The sequence below is a fragment of the Callionymus lyra genome, chromosome 5, assembly GCF_982586985.1.
Source record: "Callionymus lyra chromosome 5, fCalLyr1.hap1.1, whole genome shotgun sequence".
NCBI classification, from domain to species: Eukaryota; Metazoa; Chordata; class Actinopteri; order Syngnathiformes; family Callionymidae; genus Callionymus; species Callionymus lyra.
The window spans coordinates 7,029,221-7,051,716 of NC_141822.1; the positions used below are offsets into that span (position 1 = coordinate 7,029,221).

Consider the following 22,496-nt stretch of genomic DNA (forward strand, 5'->3'; position numbering starts at 1 on the left):
GATGGTAGTGATGTGTTGATGAAGCTTCATGAAGCAGTGTCATTATCTTCAGAGTCCACTAGATGGTAGTGATGTGTTGATGAAGCTTCATGAAACAGTGTCATTATCTTCAGAGTCCACTAGATGGTAGTGATGTGTTGATGAAGCTTCATGAAGCAGTGTCATTATTTTCAGAGTCCACTAGATGGTAGTGATGTGTTGATGAAGCTTCATGAAGCAGTGTCATTATCTTCAGAGTCCACTAGATGGTAGTGATGTGTTGATGAAGCTTCATGAAACAGTGTCATTATCTTCAGAGTCCACTAGATGGTAGTGATGTGTTGATGAAGCTTCATGAAGCAGTGTCATTATCTTCAGAGTCCACTAGATGGTAGTGATGTGTTGATGAAGCTTCATGAAACAGTGTCATTATCTTCAGAGTCCACTAGATGGTAGTGATGTGTTGATGAAGCTTCATGAAGCAGTGTCATTATCTTCAGAGTCCACTAGATGGTAGTGATGTGTTGATGAAGCTTCATGAAACAGTGTCATTATCTTCAGAGTCCACTAGATGGTAGTGATGTGTTGATGAAGCTTCATGAAACAGTGTCATTATCTTCAGAGTCCACTAGATGGTAGTGATGTGTTGATGAAGCTTCAAGAAACAGTGTCATTATCTTCAGAGTCCACTAGATAGCGTCTCTCCACTATTTTCCTTTGTTTTAAACAACTGTTCTAATGAAACATCATTTTTAAACTTATGGCGCCACCTACTGACCTCTGAACAACATGACACTGCTTCACGAAGCTTCATCAGACCATCACTATTCTTCTTCTCTTGATAACCTAATCTTGTAGGATAATAAAAAGCATATTTTATTTACTCAAAAAACTCAAAGTAGTCATAAAAGGCTGCACCTAGAGCTGTCTAGTAGAAACAAACGGGGAGTGGGAATTGCAGTATTTAAGAAAGTTTAAGCCCCAAGAGAAAACGACACTTGAAAACATCTTCATCCAACACAATGTGAAGTTGCCAGTACTAACCATCCCCTCTTGTGTTTCTGCATGAATCACTTGCACAGCTGAGTTGATGTTGGAAACCCTGTGGTCTGTTTAATTGGCCTTTAGTTGCCGACAACAGTTGCCGGACGCAGGTCAAGAAAAGAAACAACACCTGGACACACTTTAATTTCAAGTGGTTATGAACGTTAGGAGGAATAAGGAATCTGAGGGGAGCATCCTACCACCGTGACCAAATGCCTTCCCCTACAGGGGAAGCAGAACGATCCCTGTCTGATTTGTTTCTCTCCCGGGACTGCTTTTTATGACATTTCCAAATTATTCTTTTTCTGTCTGGAAGTTTTGGGGAAACACATTCTGAAGAACCACATCATCATGTTTCTTTTGCTCGAAACCCATTGTGTGATTACTACTTTGGGGTTTCTGTCATTCATACGTCGGACGCGCCCACACAAATGTGATCTACAACCGCGAGGAGATAATTGGGTGATAAAATGTTGATAAGGAATGGTTTGGGAGGAATATGTGTTTAGTGTGTTTGTAAGAAACACATCGACCTCAGAGAAGTACTCACAGCTCTCTTTTGTGAAACATTGAATAACTGTCGGTCATTGCTTCACGTTACAATCCAAGTTCAAAAAAAAGGAAAAGGAAAAACTTTTTTTCATGTGTCAGGTCACTTTGACATTACACTGTGAATGACATTACTTAAAAATTGTTGCAACAACTTGACACGTAATATAATTAAATAGATGTAAGGTACTATTTTGATTAAGAATTATTGAGTACATAAACTAAATTTAGAAAAATAAATAAACAAGTTCTGGCCATTAAAAGATATATAATGATCTAAAGAAAAAATATATATTAACTATACTATTAATAAAAATAGTTTAATAAATACATTTAAATATTAAAAATTAAATTGAAATACAGATATGTTCCGTTTTATTTGTTGTTAACTTTTGTCAATTGTAACAGACTGAGTTACTTTTTCTTTAATATAATTTTGTTTTAAAATTTTATCAGGGAAAATTACACCAAATTACTGATGAGTGTGTTGGTTGGTTGTAGTTGGTTACCACATGTTTATTTCTAGTTGGCAAAATAATGGTTTAGAATCAAGATTCATACATAAATAATAATTCTCCTCCTCATCAGTTATCTATTTTCGATTGCTTATGTCTAAAATACCTCCTTCATCATTCAAAGGTCCCTCAGCGAGCTCAACTTGCTTCAGTCAATGTGGAACATCAAGGGTTGTGGATGGATCAAAGCCCTCCGAGTCATTGTCATGTTGAAATCAAAGTAGATCAATGATCATGTCGATACTGTGACCCAACAGTGGTTAAGCTGAGGAACGTAACTCATCGATGTCAAACATGATACATGTTGAAGGGATAGAATTTGCATAGTGAGTGTTTGATAGAGGACAAACACTGAGAAGATTAAGATGTATTTAACCTCCAAGAATAAAAAAAAATCTCTAATGAGACTCATACTTCCTGTTACACACACCATAGTAAATAAACGGTATGTTTTGCTAAGACAAAGAGGGTTCAAGTCAAACATCATTGACAGGGATTTCGAGTTTGTATTTGACATCATTGATTGGTCTTTGAATAAACATGTGACCAGCAGTTTGGCCATGAGATCAACAGTTTTTTCTAAAACAGCTGCGAGGAGTAGATGCTGGGAATAAGATACTTTTTAGGTCATTTCTACGGAACACTTTGTTGACTTGGTTTCACAAGAACTGCAGTCTTAGTAGTGGATGATTGGGAGATTGAATCAGGAACACAATCTACTGGTGTCGACGCACAACAACGCTTGAATGTTAATGGAATCTTAATTACCAAGCGTTCTGATGGTTATCGTGAGGAACAATACATTCCCACTTGATGTCGGAAATGTATTCAGTCCCGTTTGAGATTATAGATTCTGCATCGACTGATGTTTGTTCCCATTAAATAAGGCAATGGTTGGTATTTTAATTTGCCTGCGGCCAAATCGGTAATCACAATTTGGCTGCAGTTTTATCAAGTGGAATTCAGATGTGTTTCTGTGTGTCAGATGTTCTTTTGTTGTAGTACTTTTGTTTATGTTGACACTTCCTGGTCACCTGGTAGATTAGACCAAGCTGTATTAAGAATATGAGGGTCTGTAAAATGATACCGAAGCGGCACAGGTGACCAAACAATAACGTGAAAGCTCTGGAACACGTGAAGTGATGTGGATTTGACAAGGTCATGTCAAAGGTCAACTAATTCTCCTGCTCATTACTCGGTGGTGACGTGAAAATGAGGTCGTGAAGTCTGTTTCTGGAGAAAAGTGAAAAGTGAAAAGTGTCTTGGTTGCATTTGGGACGTCTGCCCCTTTGTTCTGGCTCTCATGAATATGGATGAGTTCTACATCTGTTCTGGATTTATTTGCATGAGACACATGTGCGGTGAGCGAGCCTGCTCAGCGCTTCCATTTGTTGTGAAAGATGGTTCGATTCCTCACCAGTTTGGCGTCTGTGTTGTGTACTGAACAGCACTGTGAATAATGGAATCACATGCAGATTTAACAGTAAAAGCAAAAGCACATTTACGATCAACTGTTTGTGTTCATTACCACACTTGTTTCTGCTGTTTATATCAAGAAGTGCAATTCCATTTCCATGACATATTAAGACTGATGTGAAATAAGGTCAAACTACTTTTAAATAACAAGTTACTTTTCTAATGAATAAAAGAAAATATCAAATATGATATACAGCTGTTTGGAAATTGATTTAAGGAAGCCTTACGTTATGATATGTCTTTATTCTTCCCACATTCCAATTCATCTAAGCAGTTTGAAAATAATGTATATCAAACATACAATCACAATAAATTAAGACATACAATACACATATTAAGAACAATAAGAAAAAACGAAAATAAAAACATTAATGAAAACAATAATATAATAATAATAATGTTAATAGAATAATAACAACAACAAAAAACATGCTAAACTAACCACATGTACAGAAGGGGGGGTTATAAAAACATTTTTTTATTTTAATATTTTATTTTACATATTAGATTTAAGATATTATATTATATAGTAAACGTCTCATATATATATTTATTATTACAAGATGGTGGTTGGAAGTAATTACTTTATAAAGTTGCTCTGAAATCTGGGCGAACAAGAGGTTACAAGTTGAGTGCATTATGATGTAATGATGGCTTCACTCCTCCTCCAGCCCTGCTTTGTTTATACAACGAGTCCCTTGGAGGTGGAGACTTTCTGGTTTGATGGCGAGCGGTGACAAACCTTGATTTTTGACCAATCACAGCAGAGTGGTTGTGGTTATGGTCAACAAGATGTAATCTAAAAAAAACAGTGTTTTCAGTGGGCGGAGCTTAAGATCATTTTCTAATGTCAATATTTCAATGAAAAGAGAGTTTTGTACAAACAAAAACAGACCCCTGTATGGTGAGTTAGGTGATCATATCTGGTTCATTGATGAAAGGTTCAACTAAGAATGAAACCAAAGCTATAATTAGTATTCAAATGTAAAAAAGATGTCCACCTGTACACAGAAACTAACAAAGAGATATGAATCCAGCTCAGTTTTGGAGTTAGTGATTCCTCTCATGGTCACTTGATAGACAAGATGTTTATTTTGTTGTGTAATTGTTCGACCGACTTGTGATTATTTTCCCTCGACTGACTCGTTTGTTTTTGGACTTCTCTGTATTTTCTGGGATTTGATGTGATTTGAAAGAGCTGGTTTGCCGACCAACTCATCCTCAGATCAACTCTCTCGAAAAAATCTCTAGCCAAGCAGGGAAAAATAATCGATTATTAAAAAGTTGTTCATATGCATAAAAACTTTTATTTTGAATTTAAATCCAATGTTAGCAAGAGTCCTAAGTCAGGTAAACTATTTATTATTACTATAATCTTAAGAAATTATCCATTTTTCTGAGCAACTGTGTTTATATGTCAGGATTTAGATCTAGTATTCCAACATTTTCTTTAATTATTATGAGGATGAGTAAAAGAAAAGGAAGTAAAATATTCTAACATCTGGTAACTATAATTAAGTTCAGCCATTAAAACCTTGCCAGTGATTCAAAGCTCGACAAACTTTACAAATAGAAAAATTTCAACATCTGCAAAAAAAAATCATAAACAGTCCTGTTTGAAAATAAACTTTGATCATCAATGAAAGTTTGCGAAAAGTCAGTCATAGCCAAAACTACAACCAGATCAAACTGCTGTGAGCACATGAAGTTACACAACACCACACACATAAACACAACTTTCCCAACTTGTAAGACACAAGACAATCCACGACATTCAAAGACTTCTGGATTTAACTACATCTTGGAATAAAGTTTGGTAACCCCTCCATATCTTGTGTACCTGATCAGTCTTTGCATCCATGCATTCAATAAAGTCAAACAATGTATGTTAAACACATGAATACACTTAAGTTAAGTAATTAAGTAATTTTTATTTGTATAGCGCTTTTCTAGACCAGGGTCACAAAGCGCTTAAACAATCAAAACAATATTCAATAAAGTATATACTTAAAAGGTCAAGATAAAACTGATAACATAACAGGAGTTCCAGAAAATCAAGGAAAAGCCTGAACAAATAAAAACATTTTAAGATGTTTCTTAAAGGAGTCAGTAGATCCATCAAGCGCAAAGAGAGAGGAAGGTCGTTCCAAAGCTTAGGAGCAACAGTCTGGAAGGATTTCTCTCCTCTGGTCCTGAACCCTGTGCGAGGAACCTTCAGTAGATTCTGATCTACAGACCTCAGAGCCCGAGCTGGGGTGTAAGACTGGATCAGATCAGTGATGGAAGGTCTGACCATGAATAGATCTGAAAGTAAGAACCAGAATTTTAAAGTTGTTCCTGAAAGAAACTGGCAGCCAGTGAAGAGTTTTAAGGATTGGGGAAATGTGAGTTCTTCTACTTGAGCGAGTCAGAATTCTCGCTGCAGACTTTTGTATCAACTGCAGACGAGACGATCCTTCTTGTTAAGACAGTAAAACAAACTGTTACAATAGTTCAGGCGAGAAGACACAAACGCATGGATTACAAGCTCCAGATCATGTTGTGACAACATTTTCCCAAGTTTAGAGATTTTTCTCAGTTGAAGGAAACAGTTTCTGGTCAGTTTTCTTCAGTGTTGAACAAGAGACATCTCTTTATCAAATACAACACCCAGGTTTCTCAGGCTCAGTTTGACAGACTGACCCTAAGAAGTCAAGCTTCGTTAATTATGAATATCAACATTTATTTGAGTATTTCTTACTTTGCAGGAAGAAATGTTGCCCAGGATTCAAGTTTGTGTTGGGCCAGTGCATTCCTGAAGGTAGGAATATCCCCCTATTGTACTGTCCGTCTCTCGTTTAATGCAATTATTTTTACGCATGCCATTACCTCACCAGGTTTTTAACGTCTCCTGACAGGCATGGCGCCGGAGGTTTGCTTAACCTTTCTCGTTTTTCGCAAACTTTCAGCGGCATGCCACTCAAAGTCGTGAATTTAGAAACGCGTTGCTGGCGACGTGGGAATAGCCCCTTTTTTTGAGTTTGTTTTTCTTTCGTTCAAGACTTTGACGTGTGCGCCGGCGCCCCCTGCGAGCAGCAGTGTACCGACCACTTCGGGAGGGTGGTGTGCACCTGTTACCCCGGCTACCGCTACGATCGGGAGCGCCACCGAAACAGAGAGAAGCCGTATTGTCTGGGTGAGTGAGGCGCAACATTTTTATTCTTCTTTTTAGATCCTGAACAGAAGAAATAGTTTTATCGCTTGTTCATGTTCTCGTTTAAAACATCCATGAACCACAGTCAACTTTTTTTAACCAGCTTAACTAGTCGATCAACATATTTTGTCCAAGTACCCCTTGAAGGAACCCCTGACTCCATCTATGAACCACACAAGGTCAAGATCTAGGGGGGTCCTACAAATATCTGCTAGGACTACAGATGGAAATTAGCATTGTGCTAAATCTGGTAAAGCCATCTTTTAAATGTAACTGCACATTGTCCTTTTAAATGAACGAAACTAAACTAAAATGACGGCCTTGAACTGATGTGTCTGGACTAAGTCTAAATTTGTTTTTTTGGCCTTGAGCTCGTCCATAAAGGCCAAAAAGGTTGAAAACGCTTGCATGCTAACTACTCATTATTATTAGCTTGAAAAGGCTCATTTTCTTTGTCTCATTCCAAGGAAGATTTTCAACTAAATTAGAGCTGTCTAGCTCAAATTTTAAACAAAATAAAGCTTCCTGTTCTCCACTGTTTTTGGCTTTTTTTTTGCACTTTAATTTTGTCGCAATCAGCCAAAAAACTCACGCCAGCAACCTTTTAAGTTCATGTAAGCATGAACTAAAAGCAAACTAAATACCATGAACATTTTTTTTTTCTAATTTTAATTTTCTTTTACTTTTTTGGATCTTCCTGGGCAACTATGAAAAATCTTACAATGTTATAACTAGTTTAACTCGTCATACAACTTGTTCAAGATCTTTCTTTAAAAATCTTTTTTGTTTATTGTCTTTTCTTCCTTTATTTGTTCTTTTTATAGGTAAAATACATATTTTCCTTAATTAATTTTTAATGTGATATAAATAAGAAAGAAATAAATTAAATTTACTTTAAATTAAATATAAGACAGCTTATTTTATGACATAGTAATACTTTTTTTTGCATTTGATGTAGTTTAATTTAAATTTTTAATGTATTCTATGTGCAATATTTTTTTATAGAACGTTTTGATACATAATACATTTAAAAGATTAAATGAAAATAGTAGGATTTCTCTGCTCTGGTCTTGTCCGCGGAACCATCAGCAGATTTGAGGAAGGCTTGAGGTAGTCAATGTCATTTTTTAACTACATCTTTTATCCAGACTAGTGTATATTGCTACTATCAGGGTATATTCATTTTTAACTACAAACCCACATTAAAAAAGGATCAAAATATAACGCCCCTTTTATGGAAACAAGTTGATCAAATAAATGACGAATGGACCTTATATCGAGCCTTGAGGTACACCACTGCTGTATATTTCCTTTATTCCGGTTTATCATTCTGTATTGAAACTGTGGTACAAGTTGACGCTTCTTTATTTTGGCTTGACGGCCCCTTATAACCTTACATAATGTTGCTCCGTGATCACCCGTCCCTGCCCTTGAATCGTTCTAGTAAAACCTAATTCTTCAAAACATTCTCAGGTCCTGACGATCGCTCTTGTCCGTCTCCACACAGACATCGACGAATGCGCTGAGAAGAACACGAGCGTCTGCTCTCAGACCTGCCTCAACTCAGCGGGGAGCTACAGGTGCGAGTGCGAGGAAGGCTTTTTCCTGGAGGAAGATGGGAAAACATGCACGAAGGGTGAAAGAGGTGAGGGGTTTTTCATGTTTTATTTTTAGCTTCTCTCGATTCGACATCGCCTCTGCCCGCGGTGTGAAGGCGATCACACACCGCGCTGATATAAAACCCTGCAAACACACATGGCAGTCATTACACGTCCCTCTTCTTTGCTTTGTCTTATAAACATCCGCGCCGCCCTCGCCCTCCCAACACTTGCTTAAGAAAAACACAAGTGATCCAGGTGACCGGGATCGAGTTACCGTCGGTGCGAAGAGGGTCGGCAGATTTGCTATTTCCTCCCACGATCTTGCGCTGCATTCATCAGACATTTGAAGGGAAGGTGGTGAGGTGGTGCTCCTGCGTTGTGTCCAGCTGGTCCGTCACCCAGTGAGAAGCAGACGTTTCCACTCATCCTTTAAACACATGCATTATTTTCAGAGCAGGGCTTTTCCAACTGCAGACAGGAAACTAAACCAGAGGCGTTGTTTTCTATCAAAGCAATCAGGAATGAGAAATTACAAAAGTCACTCGCGACTTTCGAGAAGCTCTTCACCTGGTTTGTTTGTTGACGGCAGTTTTTAAAAAATTTAACGAAACAGGCAATGTATTTAAATGTAAGCTAAACACCAGGGTCAAGAACTGTGGTGTCCCTCAGGGATCAAATTAAGGTCCGCATTTTATCCTTGAAGCATTCCTCTTGGTCAAACTATCAATGGATCTTAAAAAAACACTTAAATAAACAACCCTGTCACGTCTAATTGTTGCTTTATTACTATTTTAGAGTTTACACTTGTTTAATGATCTTTTTTATCACCCATAAATGACTGGTTTGGCAGTTCTGTGACGAGATTAAAACAAAGAGAGATACTTATATGTTATTAATCTATTTTTATTCCCCTGAAAAATGTTCTATTTTTTTTTTTATTCAAAATTGTTTTGTAGCAGATTTATATATAATTCATGTTCATGGGTTCGTCGAGTCATTTATTCTTCTGAACAGATTCTATTCATTCAAAATATCCATGTGTTTGAGTCTCTATAGTCCCCGCAGCCTTTAGTTTCCACCAGCACAGCTGAATATTGTTCTTTTGTATAAACATTTAGAAAATAGTAAAACATCCGGTAGATAAAACGTGCTGTAAGTTAACACATGAAACAAACTAGTATTGTATGATTCACCATAGAAATGAATGCCCATTCAAGGGTGTGACCGACCATTGTTTTCACCCGACAACTCAAGAACAAGACCAACACACACAGCTTTTTCATTCCTGATGCTTTGACAGATGTTCAAGAAACATCTTAAGACACTTTTATTCATGCAGACTTTTCCTCGATTTTCTGAGACTCCTGTGTGGTTCTCAGTGTTATCTTGATCTTTTAAGTATAGATTTTATTGGGTATAGTTTTGATTGTTTAAGCGCTTTGTGACCCTGGTCTAGAAAAGTGCTCTACAAATATAAATTACTTACTTACTTACGCAAAAAACGTATTTTCCAAAAAATTCAAGTTAAAAAAAAATAAAGTTAGTGACAAAATTTAGATCAAATGTAAAAATAAAGCACTTATTTTGACTAGATTCTTAGCACATGTATTATTAGTGTGTTTGACAGTATTATATTGCACATTTACTTCTTTGCTGATAGAGAAATAGTCTGTGTAGCACTTTAGAAATGTGATGTTCAATTTAGTATTAACATAAAAGATACAATTAAATATGTTTTTATATTTAAATAAATAGAAAGGTATTTTAAATTATTAATCAGATTTTCCCTGTGTTGTAACATCAAATGAATAAAATAATTACTAAATAATTCATTATTTGACTTATTTCCATCAGGAAGTTGTTAAAGGATATCCCAGCTACTGAAGACAAGAGACTTCAGACCTCACACCATTTACTAGTACCTTAGGACAGCAAAAGGAATAAGGAAATCTTAAATTGGAGCTAAACCCACAACCTTATTTATTTAACACAACTATTTTGATATACAGTGTATACTTGATCAGTTTTGAGACATGTATTGAAACGAGTATTTAAATAGCTTAAACGAGAGAAAAAAGAGTAATGGATTTGTTTCTTTCCTTCCAGCGCTCCACCTCTTTGATAAACCCGATAATGCCAGGAACACTGGAACCTGCTCGGCGTCCTGTGAAGACTTCAACCAGCTGAAGATGTCGGTGCTGCAGCTGAAACAGAAGGTGAGACTCTCAATAATCAAGCTGGGAAAGTGAAACCGAACAGTCTTTTTGTTAAAGATGTAAAAATTCTAATTAGTCTCATTTTCTATTCACCCTCATGTCGACTAAAGGTTGGAATTATTTTCAGAGTAATCTGTTCCTTTTTTAGGGTTATAGACAAAAATGTATGCGACCGGTGCTCACTTTTATTCGTCCCAACGTCCCTCTTGTATTGAAGCCTTGACATTTGACATTTTTCAGAAAATTTGGCCTCAAAATAGCCGCCCTGAACTGCTGTTTCTGTCCTCAAAGGCCAAAAACGTTGTACGCTAACTACTCCCTTATTATCAGAGCTACAATAGCGTGAATAGGCTCATTTCTTCATCTCATTCCAAGAATGGTTTGAAACTAAATTAGAGACAAATATTAATCAAGTTGCTACCTTTTTAAAAGCCTACAACATATTTTGTTTCTTTTATACTTTCTCTGCTTCTGCCCTTTTTTCCCAGCCGAATAATTAAGCTAACACCCTTTTAAGTTCATGCAAGCATGTTAAAGCTGAGGGATGAAGTGGGACTGTCTGGGTCTGTGTTAGAATGGTTCTCATCTTACCTTTCTTGGCGCAGTTTTAGTGTATCTGCCAATCAAATGAGGTCTGACTCGGCAGATCTGTTGTGTGGAGTCCCTCAAGGTTCTGTTCTGGGTCCTTTATTGTTTTTGCTTTACTTGATTCCCCTCGGTAAAATCATTCAGAGATTTCCAGATGTTTCTTATCACATTTGTGCTGATGACATCCAGCTCTACTGTGCTTTTGATCCAACTGAGCCCCAGAGGCTGAACAGCTTAGTCAATTGTTTGCTTGAAATCAAACAATGGCTGAGTGAAAACACTCTACAGCTAAATGTGGACAAAACTGAAACACTGGTGATTGCTCCTGATGATAAGATTCTCAGGCTCAGTTTGACAGACTGGCCTAAGTCACCCAAGTATTGACTCAACCCTGGAACCTTATCATCAGGAGCAATAACCAGATTGTCTGCTACAATTGAGCTTAAAACATAGACCTATTTATTTAATAATTTCTAAACAGTTTATAATGTCCAGGCTTTAATCCAACATGGACGTTACAGATGAGCAGTATGGAGGTATTTGGATGTTTTTAAGTGTCTTTTTGGACCAAGAAAAGTAAGCCCCTGTTGCAACCGCCATATGAACATTAATTTTTAGCATTTACTTCCAAAAAGACTAGATTACTTTGAAAATTCTACCAACCCTTAGTCTACATAAGGTGGGTTTGAATTATTAGAATGAGAATTTGTGGTTGAACTGTCACTTTAAAGTCTGCATTTACACCTCGGCAGAAAACTCACTTCACAGTTTATCCACACAAGTTTATCTCATGAGGATAATGTGGCGGGAAAAGTTACCATCCCTCCCGGGACACATTAGGCTGCTAGACTGCTTTACATTTGTAGACGTTTTTCACTTCAGATCGTTGATTTTCATGTAAGTGTGAACCGTCCACTGATGCACAGATGAACTGACATTTCCCTCTACCTTAACTCTGTCTACTTTACCGAAGTGTCTTTGCCAATCGGACCGCAAGTCCATCAGCGACGGTGCTGAGCTGCTCGGCGTTGCAACACATGATATATTGCTTCCAGCTGTGTGTTCATTGAGACGTCTGCTCCTACACTGGATATACAGTAGAAAATTAAGCACTGTTTGTGTTGCCTGCCACATAATATTATACCTGCAAGTTAGTCCAAAAGGTTAGACTGTAAATTCAGGGGCACCCGTTGGTCCAAACTGCTGTGCCTAGCATTATTTCTTCTCGGCTCTCATGGGGAGAGGGATGTCAGCCAACTCCTCATGATGTTACACTTAGATCAGAGATCATTTTTTTCTACAGTTAAGATTTCACGCCGAATATAAAGCAGGAGATTTTCCTCCATAATGCTAGGAGTTCCTGACCCACTGATGGATATCTTTTTTTTAACCCTTGTGTTGTCATACATATGCAGTGGTGGAGGTCGTTCATCTTGACCCCGAGACAACACAAGGGATACCACATACACATTTGTTTACAGGCCTTTGGGTGAACTTGACCCCGAGATAACACAAGGGTTGAATATTGAACAATTACAATTAAGTCGGTGAATATTCTTCACAAATGTACTTTCTTGTGTAGTTTCTTCTGTTTTGTTTATTCAGTGACGACCTTTTATAACTTTTAGTAATAAACTATAATTATGTGCTGTGTCTCAAATCGTACACTGTAAGACAGTCCACTTACTTGCCCATTGCGCATATTAAGACAGGGTAGTTCTGTCTCAGTTGTGTTGTTTTGTTGTTAAAATGAGTGTTTTCTCAAGACATTTACGCCGTTTAGCGACGTAGCTCTACATGTAGCGTCATCCACGTCACTAAGATGGCGACCATTGAGGGTGGAAAGTCATCCAAAAGTCCATCGATCCGCTCTCAATTTTCTGGCTGTTTAAGTGTTCCAATTGAGTGCACATAGGAAACTACATTTTCACACACTGCTACACAATATTAAGGGTAAGTGCATAAGTGCGCGATTTGGGACACTCCATTGGTCTCTAGTAATAAAAGAAACATCTTAACCCAGGGATGAACAATTTAATTTCTTTGGGCACTAGATAATTTACTAGGACTTCAGGATTGTATAGGACTAACAAGTCAAACAGACAACTAAATATAAAAAGACAAATTAACCTGTACTTATGCACCTGTAACAAGCATAACATGACACAATTAAACAAAAGGTTGTTTACATTCTTAATTAAATAAAAAAAAAAATTCCGAAAAGTGTTTGTGACATGGCAGTTAAATGGCTAAGCTTTGAAAACTCAGTCCTTTACGCTGCCGTCTCCAATGTGGCGCCCTTAAACAACAGATCGATCACCTTTAATGTATTTTATGCATTTTATGTGCGTTTTCCATCATGAGTGTGTACGTGCATATTGCGCAAGTTGACTGTTTAAATCCAAATTAAAAACTATTTGTCTTCAGTCTCACTTTGAGCCTCCAGGCCATTAACCACCAGTTTGGATCTATAGATTAGCACACAGAGTTCTAGCTGTTTGAGAAAAGTTTTGACTTATAGTCAGATACAGAAGAGTTTTTTTTGGTTTAAATCAACAGATAAACAAACATTTCCAGAATTTCTGCTTTCTTTGTTCATTGTAACGAGGCCGAACGGGGGGCAAAAGACCCCCATGAACATTGAAATACAGGATTTCCTATTTTTCTTTAAATTTATTTAATTAAATTGTTAATTATATACTAAGTAAGAGTGATTTCCACTATTTCAGTTCATTCTTTTAATGTAAGGGGATGTAAAATGTGGCAGAAGATCCTCTTTAGAATTCAAATATGTCTTATTTTTATGAAATTAAAACGTGTATTACATAATCAGCAAGACATCAGTTCAGGCCTATTATCTGCCTGAACTTGTTCTCTTCTCACCTTCTCTCTTCCTTCAGTTATTTGGTTTTCAAATTAATTATGAATAGCGAGACAACGATTTCATTGTAGATATTTTTTATTAAAATAAAATGAATACGTATTTATTAGATATACAAGGAATATTCAAAAGAAAAGTAGGACAAAAAAGAAAATGGTTTAAACACAGATACGTAGCGGGTTATCGACAAAGGATAATAAAACTTAAAACTAAATTAAAATTGTCCAGCTGTCAGAAACGTTTTTATAGGTGTATAGTTTTACTTTCTCTTTCGAAGGCCCCATACAGTCAAAGGGATGTTAATCCTCCAGTTTGCCAAGGTCTGTCTTGTTTATTATCAAAGTATTCACATTTCAATACACTGATGCAAAATAGAAATAATGTCATCAATCTTGTTTACCCGTATTTGGAAGTTTAAAATGCCAGAGGAAAGTATAAAATATGACAATATTTGAGGCTCTCTATGTCTATGTACTTATTATCCATATTCCCTCGAAAATTATACCCCAGATGGTGAATTTCTTAACTTATTTTTACCTTATTGAATTTCCCTTACTCAAGATGTCCATGCTGTCGAACAGCGCTGACGTCCCAGAGCAGACGACGAGTGAGAAAATCCTGTCGTCGCCCTTGTTTTTAATGGGCCCTCAAGGACTCCCCGGTGCTCCAGGTAACATGATCTTAATCATTTAATTGAATATATTTGAATAAAGTGTATTGACAATTCATTGATTTTTAAGGTGAGCAAGGTCCGGTTGGCCCCCCGGGACAGTTGGGGAAAGCGGGCCCTCCCGGGCCGCGGGGCATTATGGGACCTATTGGACCCTCTCCAGACCTGTCCCACATTAAACAGGGATCGCGGGGGCCTGTGGTAAGTGGATGATGTCACAAAAGGAAATGGTTCTTCGGCTGTTGTTGCGGCTCATGAGGAAACATAAATTAGTTTCATCTTTATGTTTTCATGAGATCAGCAGGAAGGAAATGTAAACCGCAGACTTTCGGTCGGACAAAGGATGGCACACGTTCCAAAACGGCGTAACAGAAAATGTCAATGCATGTCCAAGACCCCTTGTTTTCCTTGGCCATGGTTGTTTTAGCATTGGCCTGGAAGCGTTGACCCTTCACGGCGCGCTGTGTGGGATCTGGATGGAGAATGTGCAGGTCCTGAAGATGTATATGTGCGTTTTCAAGAAACTCTGTTTTTCTGCTGTCGTGCAGCTGATTTATCAACCTTTCAACACCAAAAAAAATGTGTCACTTTTTCAACCGAACTGAAGGGTCTTGGGACCCTGTTTATACAGTGAAGTTGTCTCAACGTACAAGTATGACTATAGAACATAGAACTCATCGAGAGTCATGAGCTGTTAAAATATTTATCAGCAGAGTATCAACAGGCTTCAGGATGCTGTTCATTAAAAGAAAAGAACATTAAATTGGCAAGATTACAAGCATAGTTTATATATTTGACAGGCCAGTGATGAAGATGAATGTACGATCTCTGCGACTCAAAGACGTCTGCCTTTTTTTCTCACCCTTCCAACGTGACGGATCTTTGGGAGACGGATCAAAGGAGTCGACCAAATCAGTCAAAGAGCGCCTGAAGGCAGCACCTTAGTATTGAAACGTCATTGTGGTCGAGTTTGATGAAGCTGCCAGTCATGTGCTACAAAATATTTGGATGGAAAGAAACACATGTTTAGCTCGGAAAGACTGAAGGTTACCAGAGTAACCCCGGTTCTGTGAGTGATTCATCTTATCTTTCATACAGAAGACAGTTTAAACTCACATGGGTTGACAATGAAACATCATAATGTTTCATAATAACATCAAATTATATCAGACTCAGGAAACCTGTATTGCTCCAATACTGGGACTGCTGAAATGTCTAAGATAATAACATAATAATCGACAAAAATACATTTAATTTAATAAAATTCTGTCAAATAAAATAAAATGAATTTTTTATTATAAGATGCTTTTTATAAATATAAATGTATTTATTTAAGACGTGTATTATTATTTAATTTTTTGAAGGGGTTCTACATTTTTGAAAAATGATGAATTGATGAACAATTAATTCTCATTTTTAAACAGGAAATCATTTTTTTAAGAAATATAAAAGAAACAATTGAAAAGTGAATGACTTTCCTAAAACAAATAGCACAAAGATGTTACATTACCAGCTTTTAGTGTAATAAAAACTGTAATCATTACTATAAAATAAGAGTAAACTATACATGATGAAAATTAAATTAAATTAACACAATTTGACAAGTAAAACAAATTTAAATGTGTTTAATTAAACAATAATGTGCTATAATATGAGTTGGAATAACTATATAAAATTGTAGGCACCATAAGTAAGGTAGATGCAGCAATTTGTGCATCCCACTAAGTTCTCAAATAAGTTTTCACATGTTCAATAAATTCAATTTGTAGCACTGTGACCTAAAGATACAGTTTTGAAGTTACTGAATACAACTTGATGCAATGAATAACATAATTCATTATTCTATGTTAAATATTTACTTAATCTTGGACATTTGAATGCAGTTTTTTAGTAAATGTAAATCCAATTTCAACTGTTATTGTTAAAAAGGAATATTTTTCCCTCAGGTATTTAGTTAATCTTAAATATTTGTCGTCCAATACTTTAGTAAATATAAGTCTTTATTATTAATTATTGGTTTGAGTAAGTTATTCAGTTATTTTTTTATTTAAAAAAGAAAATTATCTTTGAAAAATCATGTTTGTTCAACAATATTTGTTTTTTTTAATGAAATTAATGACTGATTTAAAGGATTCCATTGGATAATATCAGCGTCGAAATAGTCACTCCCTTAGAATTGCTGTTGCCAAACGACAACACATTTTATGTTTTCACCGAACTGTAGTCTCAACCGATGATAAACATGAGTCGACTCGTGTTCCTTTTTATTGAAACGCTGCCCAAGTGGGTCCAAAACAAAGTTGTGTCGTTGGCTGGATTTGACTCCTTCATCCCCATCATGCCCGGGCTCGTGAGCCCGACTCAGAGGGCGCCAAAGGACCCACCTGACGAGTTCTGTTGCTAGGTTGCATCACCTGGAGCAAACACTGAATATTTATTTGCTGTCAATCATTCTTACATTGACGAGCACGGCTTATAAAAATGCAAATCTCTGGTGCAGATTACACAACAGATTAACAGCTCATAATTGTTATTCTCTCCGTCTTATATAAACCATCAAATAAATAACTACCTTTACGTTTCTTTCCTTTTGTTAAAATGCACTTAAATCATGTTTATTTAAGTGAAACACTTGACAAACAACTGTGTAAAAAACAAGTGTAAAATAAGTCTTCTAAGGGTTTTTTAATCAAATCCAGGTTTGATCTGGATCTTCTCAATTCAGCAATTTTTAAAATCACAGATTTCAGTTAATAGACAATAATGTTGTGTTCTCTATTCACAGGGGCCTCCAGGAGCGCCAGGTAAAGACGGTCTGAAGGTGAGATCAATGTGGTAATAAAGTTTTTTTTTATTTCCTCTGTTGATGAAGGAGTGGATTTTTTTTCGCAGCAGTTTGACTGTTGACTGATGGTTTGGCACAAAGGTTTACCAAGTGCTTCACTTTCCTGCCAACGATGTCAATTCAAAGTTAAATATCCAACACTTTAATTGTGTTATACTGAGGTTAAAACCAGGGAGTTCATATACAAGAAGAAAAAAGTTTTTTATTCATTTGCAAGCTAAGTCATTCTTTAAGTCCTCTTGCATGAGGTAGACGACATCATTTGACTGTATTTACTACGATTTACCTGATCTGTTGCTTCATTTATTGTCAATGGGAACCAAATATCCGGTTGCTGCTCCGCATGCCTGTCTTTATCCAAATGCAAAGGTTAGCTCGTAGCGAATTAGCTTCATTTCTAGCTTCAGTTTAAAAAAAAGTAGGTAATAGTTTGTTAAATGTGATCTCTGTGAATAATTTGGATATCAGTTCTAATAATTCAACCCACAGAGAAAAAAACACAAGATATCATTGAAGTTTATCGAACTATATCGGATTGGATCGTGAGCTTAATATATCATATTGAATCGTTTCATGAGCTGAACATCTCATACTGAATCGTATCGTGAACTTCAAATGGTACCGTGAGCTTAATATTTCCAATCGTATTGTATCATGGTCCAAATATATCATGTTAAATTGTATCGTGAACTGAATATATCGAATCCTATCGTATTAGATTGTACTGCGAGCTGAATATATTGTATTGAATCATATCATGAGCTGAATATATTGATCCAAATCGTATCGTAGCATTATAATTTCATATTGAATCGTTCCATGAGGTGAATAAATCAAATTGAATCGTATTGTATCGTGAGCTGAATATATCAAATTGTATCGTATTAGATCGTATTGCGAGCTAAATGTATCGTATTAAATCATATCGTGAGCTGAATATATCGTATTGAATCATATCCAGAACTGAATATATCGTATTGAATCATATCGTGAGCTGAATATATCGTATTGAATCATATCGCGAGCTAAATATATCGTATTAAATCATATCGTGAGCTGAATATATCGTATTGAATCATATCCTGAACTGAATATATCGTATTGAATCATATCGTGAGCTGAATATATCGTATTGAATCCTATCGCGAGCTAAATATATCGTATTCAATCATATCGTGAACTGAATATATCGTATTGTGAGGTGCATATATCGTATTCAATCATATCGTGAGCTGAATATATCGTATTGAATCGTATTGTGAGCTGAATATATCGTATTGAATCGTATCGTGAGCTGAATATATCGTATTGAATCGTATTGTGAGCTGAATATATCGTATTGAATCGTATCGTGAGCTGAATATATCATATTGAATCGTATTGTGAGCTGAATATATCGTATTGAATCGTATCGTGAGCTGAATATATCGTATTGTGAGGTGAATATATCGTATTGTGAGGTGAATATATCGTATTGAATCGTATTGTGAGGTGAATATATCGTATTGAATCATATCGTGAGCTGAATGTATCGTATTGAATCGTATCGTGAGCTGAATATATCGTATTGTGAGCTGAATATATCGTATTGAATCGTATTGTGAGCTGAATATATCGTATTGAATCGTATTGTGAGCTGAATGTATCGTATTGAATCGTATCGTGAGCTGAATATATCGTATTGTGAGCTGAATATATCGTATTGAATCGTATCGTGAGCTGAATATATCGTATTGTGAGGTGAATATATCGTATTGAATCGTATTGTGAGGTGAATATATCGTATTGAATCATATCGTGAGCTGAATGTATCGTATTGAATCGTATTGTGAGCTGAATATATCGTATTGAATCATACCGTGAGCTGAATATATCGTATTGAATCGTATTGTGAGGTGAATATATCGTATTGAATCATATCGTGAGCTGAATATATCGTATTGAATCGTATTGTGAGCTGAATATATCGTAATCAATCATATCGTGAGCTGAATATATCGTATTGAATCGTATTGTGAGCTGAATATATCGTATTGAATCGTATCGTGAGTTGAATATATCGTATTGAATCATATCGTGAGCTGAATATATCGTATTGAATCGTATTGTGAGCTGAATATATCGTATTCAATCATATCGTGAGCTGAATATATTGTATTGAATCGTATCGTGAGCTGAATATATCGTATTGATTCGTATTGTGAGGTGAATATATCGTATTGAATCATATCGTGAGCTGAATATATCGTATTGAATCGTATTGTGAGCTGAATATATCGTATTGAATCGTATTGTGAGCTGAATATATCGTATTCAATCATATCGTGAGCTGAATATATTGTATTGAATCGTATCGTGAGCTGAATATATCGTATTGTGAGGTGAATATATCGTATTGAATCGTATTGTGAGCTGAATATATCGTATTGAATCGTATCGTGAGCTGAATATATCGTATTGAATCGTATTGTGAGCTGAATATATCGTATTGAATCGTATCGTGAGCTGAATATATCGTATTGTGAGGTGAATATATCGTATTGTGAGGTGAATATATCGTATTGAATCGTATTGTGAGGTGAATATATCGTATTGAATCATATCGTGAGCTGAATGTATCGTATTGAATCGTATCGTGAGCTGAATATATCGTATTGTGAGCTGAATATATCGTATTGAATCGTATTGTGAGCTGAATATATCGTATTGAATCGTATTGTGAGCTGAATATATCGTATTGAATCGTATCGTGAGCTGAATATATCGTATTGTGAGGTGAATATATCGTATTGAATCGTATTGTGAGGTGAATATATCGTATTGAATCATATCGTGAGCTGAATGTATCGTATTGAATCGTATTGTGAGCTGAATATATCGTATTGAATCATATCGTGAGCTGAATATATCGTATTGTGAGGTGAATATATCGTATTGAATCATATCGTGAGCTGAATATATCGTATTGAATCGTATTGTGAGCTGAATATATCGTATTCAATCATATCGTGAGCTGAATATATCGTATTGTGAGCTGAATATATCGTATTGAATCGTATCGTGAGTTGAATATATCGTATTGAATCATATCGTGAGCTGAATATATCGTATTGAATCGTATTGTGAGCTGAATATATCGTATTCAATCATATCGTGAGCTGAATATATTGTATTGAATCGTATCGTGAGCTGAATATATCGTATTGAATCGTATTGTGAGGTGAATATATCGTATTGAATCATATCGTGAGCTGAATATATCGTATTGAATCGTATTGTGAGCTGAATATATCGTATTGAATTGTATTGTGAGCTGAATATATCGTATTCAATCATATCGTGAGCTGAATATATTGTATTGAATCGTATCGTGAGCTGAATATATCGTATTGAATCGTATTGTGAGGTGAATATATCGTATTGAATCATATCGTGAGCTGAATATATCGTATTGAATCGTATTGTGAGCTGAATATATCGTATTGAATTGTATTGTGAGCTGAATATATCGTATTCAATCATATCGTGAGCTGAATATATTGTATTGAATCGTATCGTGAGCTGAATATATCGTATTGAATCGTATTGTGAGGTGAATATATCGTATTGAATCATATCGCGAGCTAAATATATCGTATTCAATCATATCGTGAACTGAATATATCGTATTGAATCATATCGGGAACTGAATATATCGTATTGTGAGCTGAATATATCGTATTGAATCATATCGTGAACTGAATATATCGTATTGATTTGTATCATGAGTTGAATATATTGTATTGAATTGTATTATGAGCTGAATATATCGTATTGATTTGTATCATGAGTTGAATATATCGTATTGAATTGTATTATGAGCTGAATATATCGTATTGATTTGTATCATAAGTTGAATATATCGTATTGAATTGTATTATAAGCTGAATATATCGTATTGTGAGGTAAATATATTGTTTTGAATTGTGTCATGAGCTGAAAATATCGAATCAAATCGTATCATGAGCTCAATTAATCAAATCGAATCGTATCGTATCGTGAGCTGAATATATCATATTGAATTGTATCAAGCTGAGTATATATAGATATATATATCTATATATATAAATATATATAGTATCCAATATTGTCATGAGACTAGTGTATCGCTCAGATTCTCCCACATTGCTTCATTTCTATTCTCTCAAAACAGCAGCTGACCCTGAGAACAAAAACCCTTCTCACTGAAAGAACTCTTCAAAGTTTCAACTCTTTGGTCATAGAAAGAACAATTTCAAGTCTTTGGATCAAAACACTTCTCTGGACTGAGATGTCAGGACGGTTGCGATGAGAGGCAGAGAGCTTAGATGGTTCAGTCGAGTGATTCAGACGAGACGATGAAGTACGGCCGACCCTGGACTGACTTTGATTGGACAGGAAGTCTGTTGGATGGTCAAACAAACAAGTTAAATTGGACGTGCAACCAAAATATTTACACTCACAGGATCCTCGCTACGTCCTCGTTGTGATACATTTGAGCCGCTGAGAACCGGGACGATGATGTTTTGGATCTTGTTTTACCTGTCAGTCTGGAACAACGTTGTTACATCGGCCTTGTTGACTTTGCTCGTCTTCGCTCCCGCTGTCGGCTTGTTTGTGTGGATAGATTGGAGGTCGATGGTAATCTGCCTCTCAGAGTTACAAATCCGAACCATCTGCCAAAACACTCACAGCCTCGCGCTGACCTGGAGCCTGACCCCGGTCGTCAAGTCGCTGCCAGTCTTTAGCAGATCATTGGACCAGAATCCTTCACACTTGAGAAACCTTGTTTCTTGAAGTTCAATTTAACTCTGTAAAGAAAAACAAATAAAAAAGGTTTTTTACTTACAATATTATAACAAAACATCAGAGCTGGAGTACTGGAGGTTGTAGCGACGTGAGAAAATGACGATGCCTAAAT

The 22,496-nt window shown here is 36.1% G+C and overlaps 1 protein-coding gene across 1 annotated transcript in view; it reads left to right on the forward strand.

Moving 5' to 3' along the window:
- ccbe1 (collagen and calcium binding EGF domains 1) overlaps positions 1 to 22,496 on the forward strand; it is a 47,731-nt gene that overhangs the window by 22,727 nt on the left and 2,508 nt on the right. Inside the window, exons 3-9 of the mRNA XM_087790639.1 lie at positions 6,311 to 6,363; positions 6,604 to 6,738; positions 8,264 to 8,401; positions 10,464 to 10,573; positions 14,604 to 14,712; positions 14,783 to 14,913; positions 17,498 to 17,533. Coding sequence (XP_087646765.1) covers positions 6,311 to 6,363; positions 6,604 to 6,738; positions 8,264 to 8,401; positions 10,464 to 10,573; positions 14,604 to 14,712; positions 14,783 to 14,913; positions 17,498 to 17,533 — 712 coding nt within the window. The remainder of the gene's footprint in view (positions 1 to 6,310; positions 6,364 to 6,603; positions 6,739 to 8,263; positions 8,402 to 10,463; positions 10,574 to 14,603; positions 14,713 to 14,782; positions 14,914 to 17,497; positions 17,534 to 22,496) is intronic.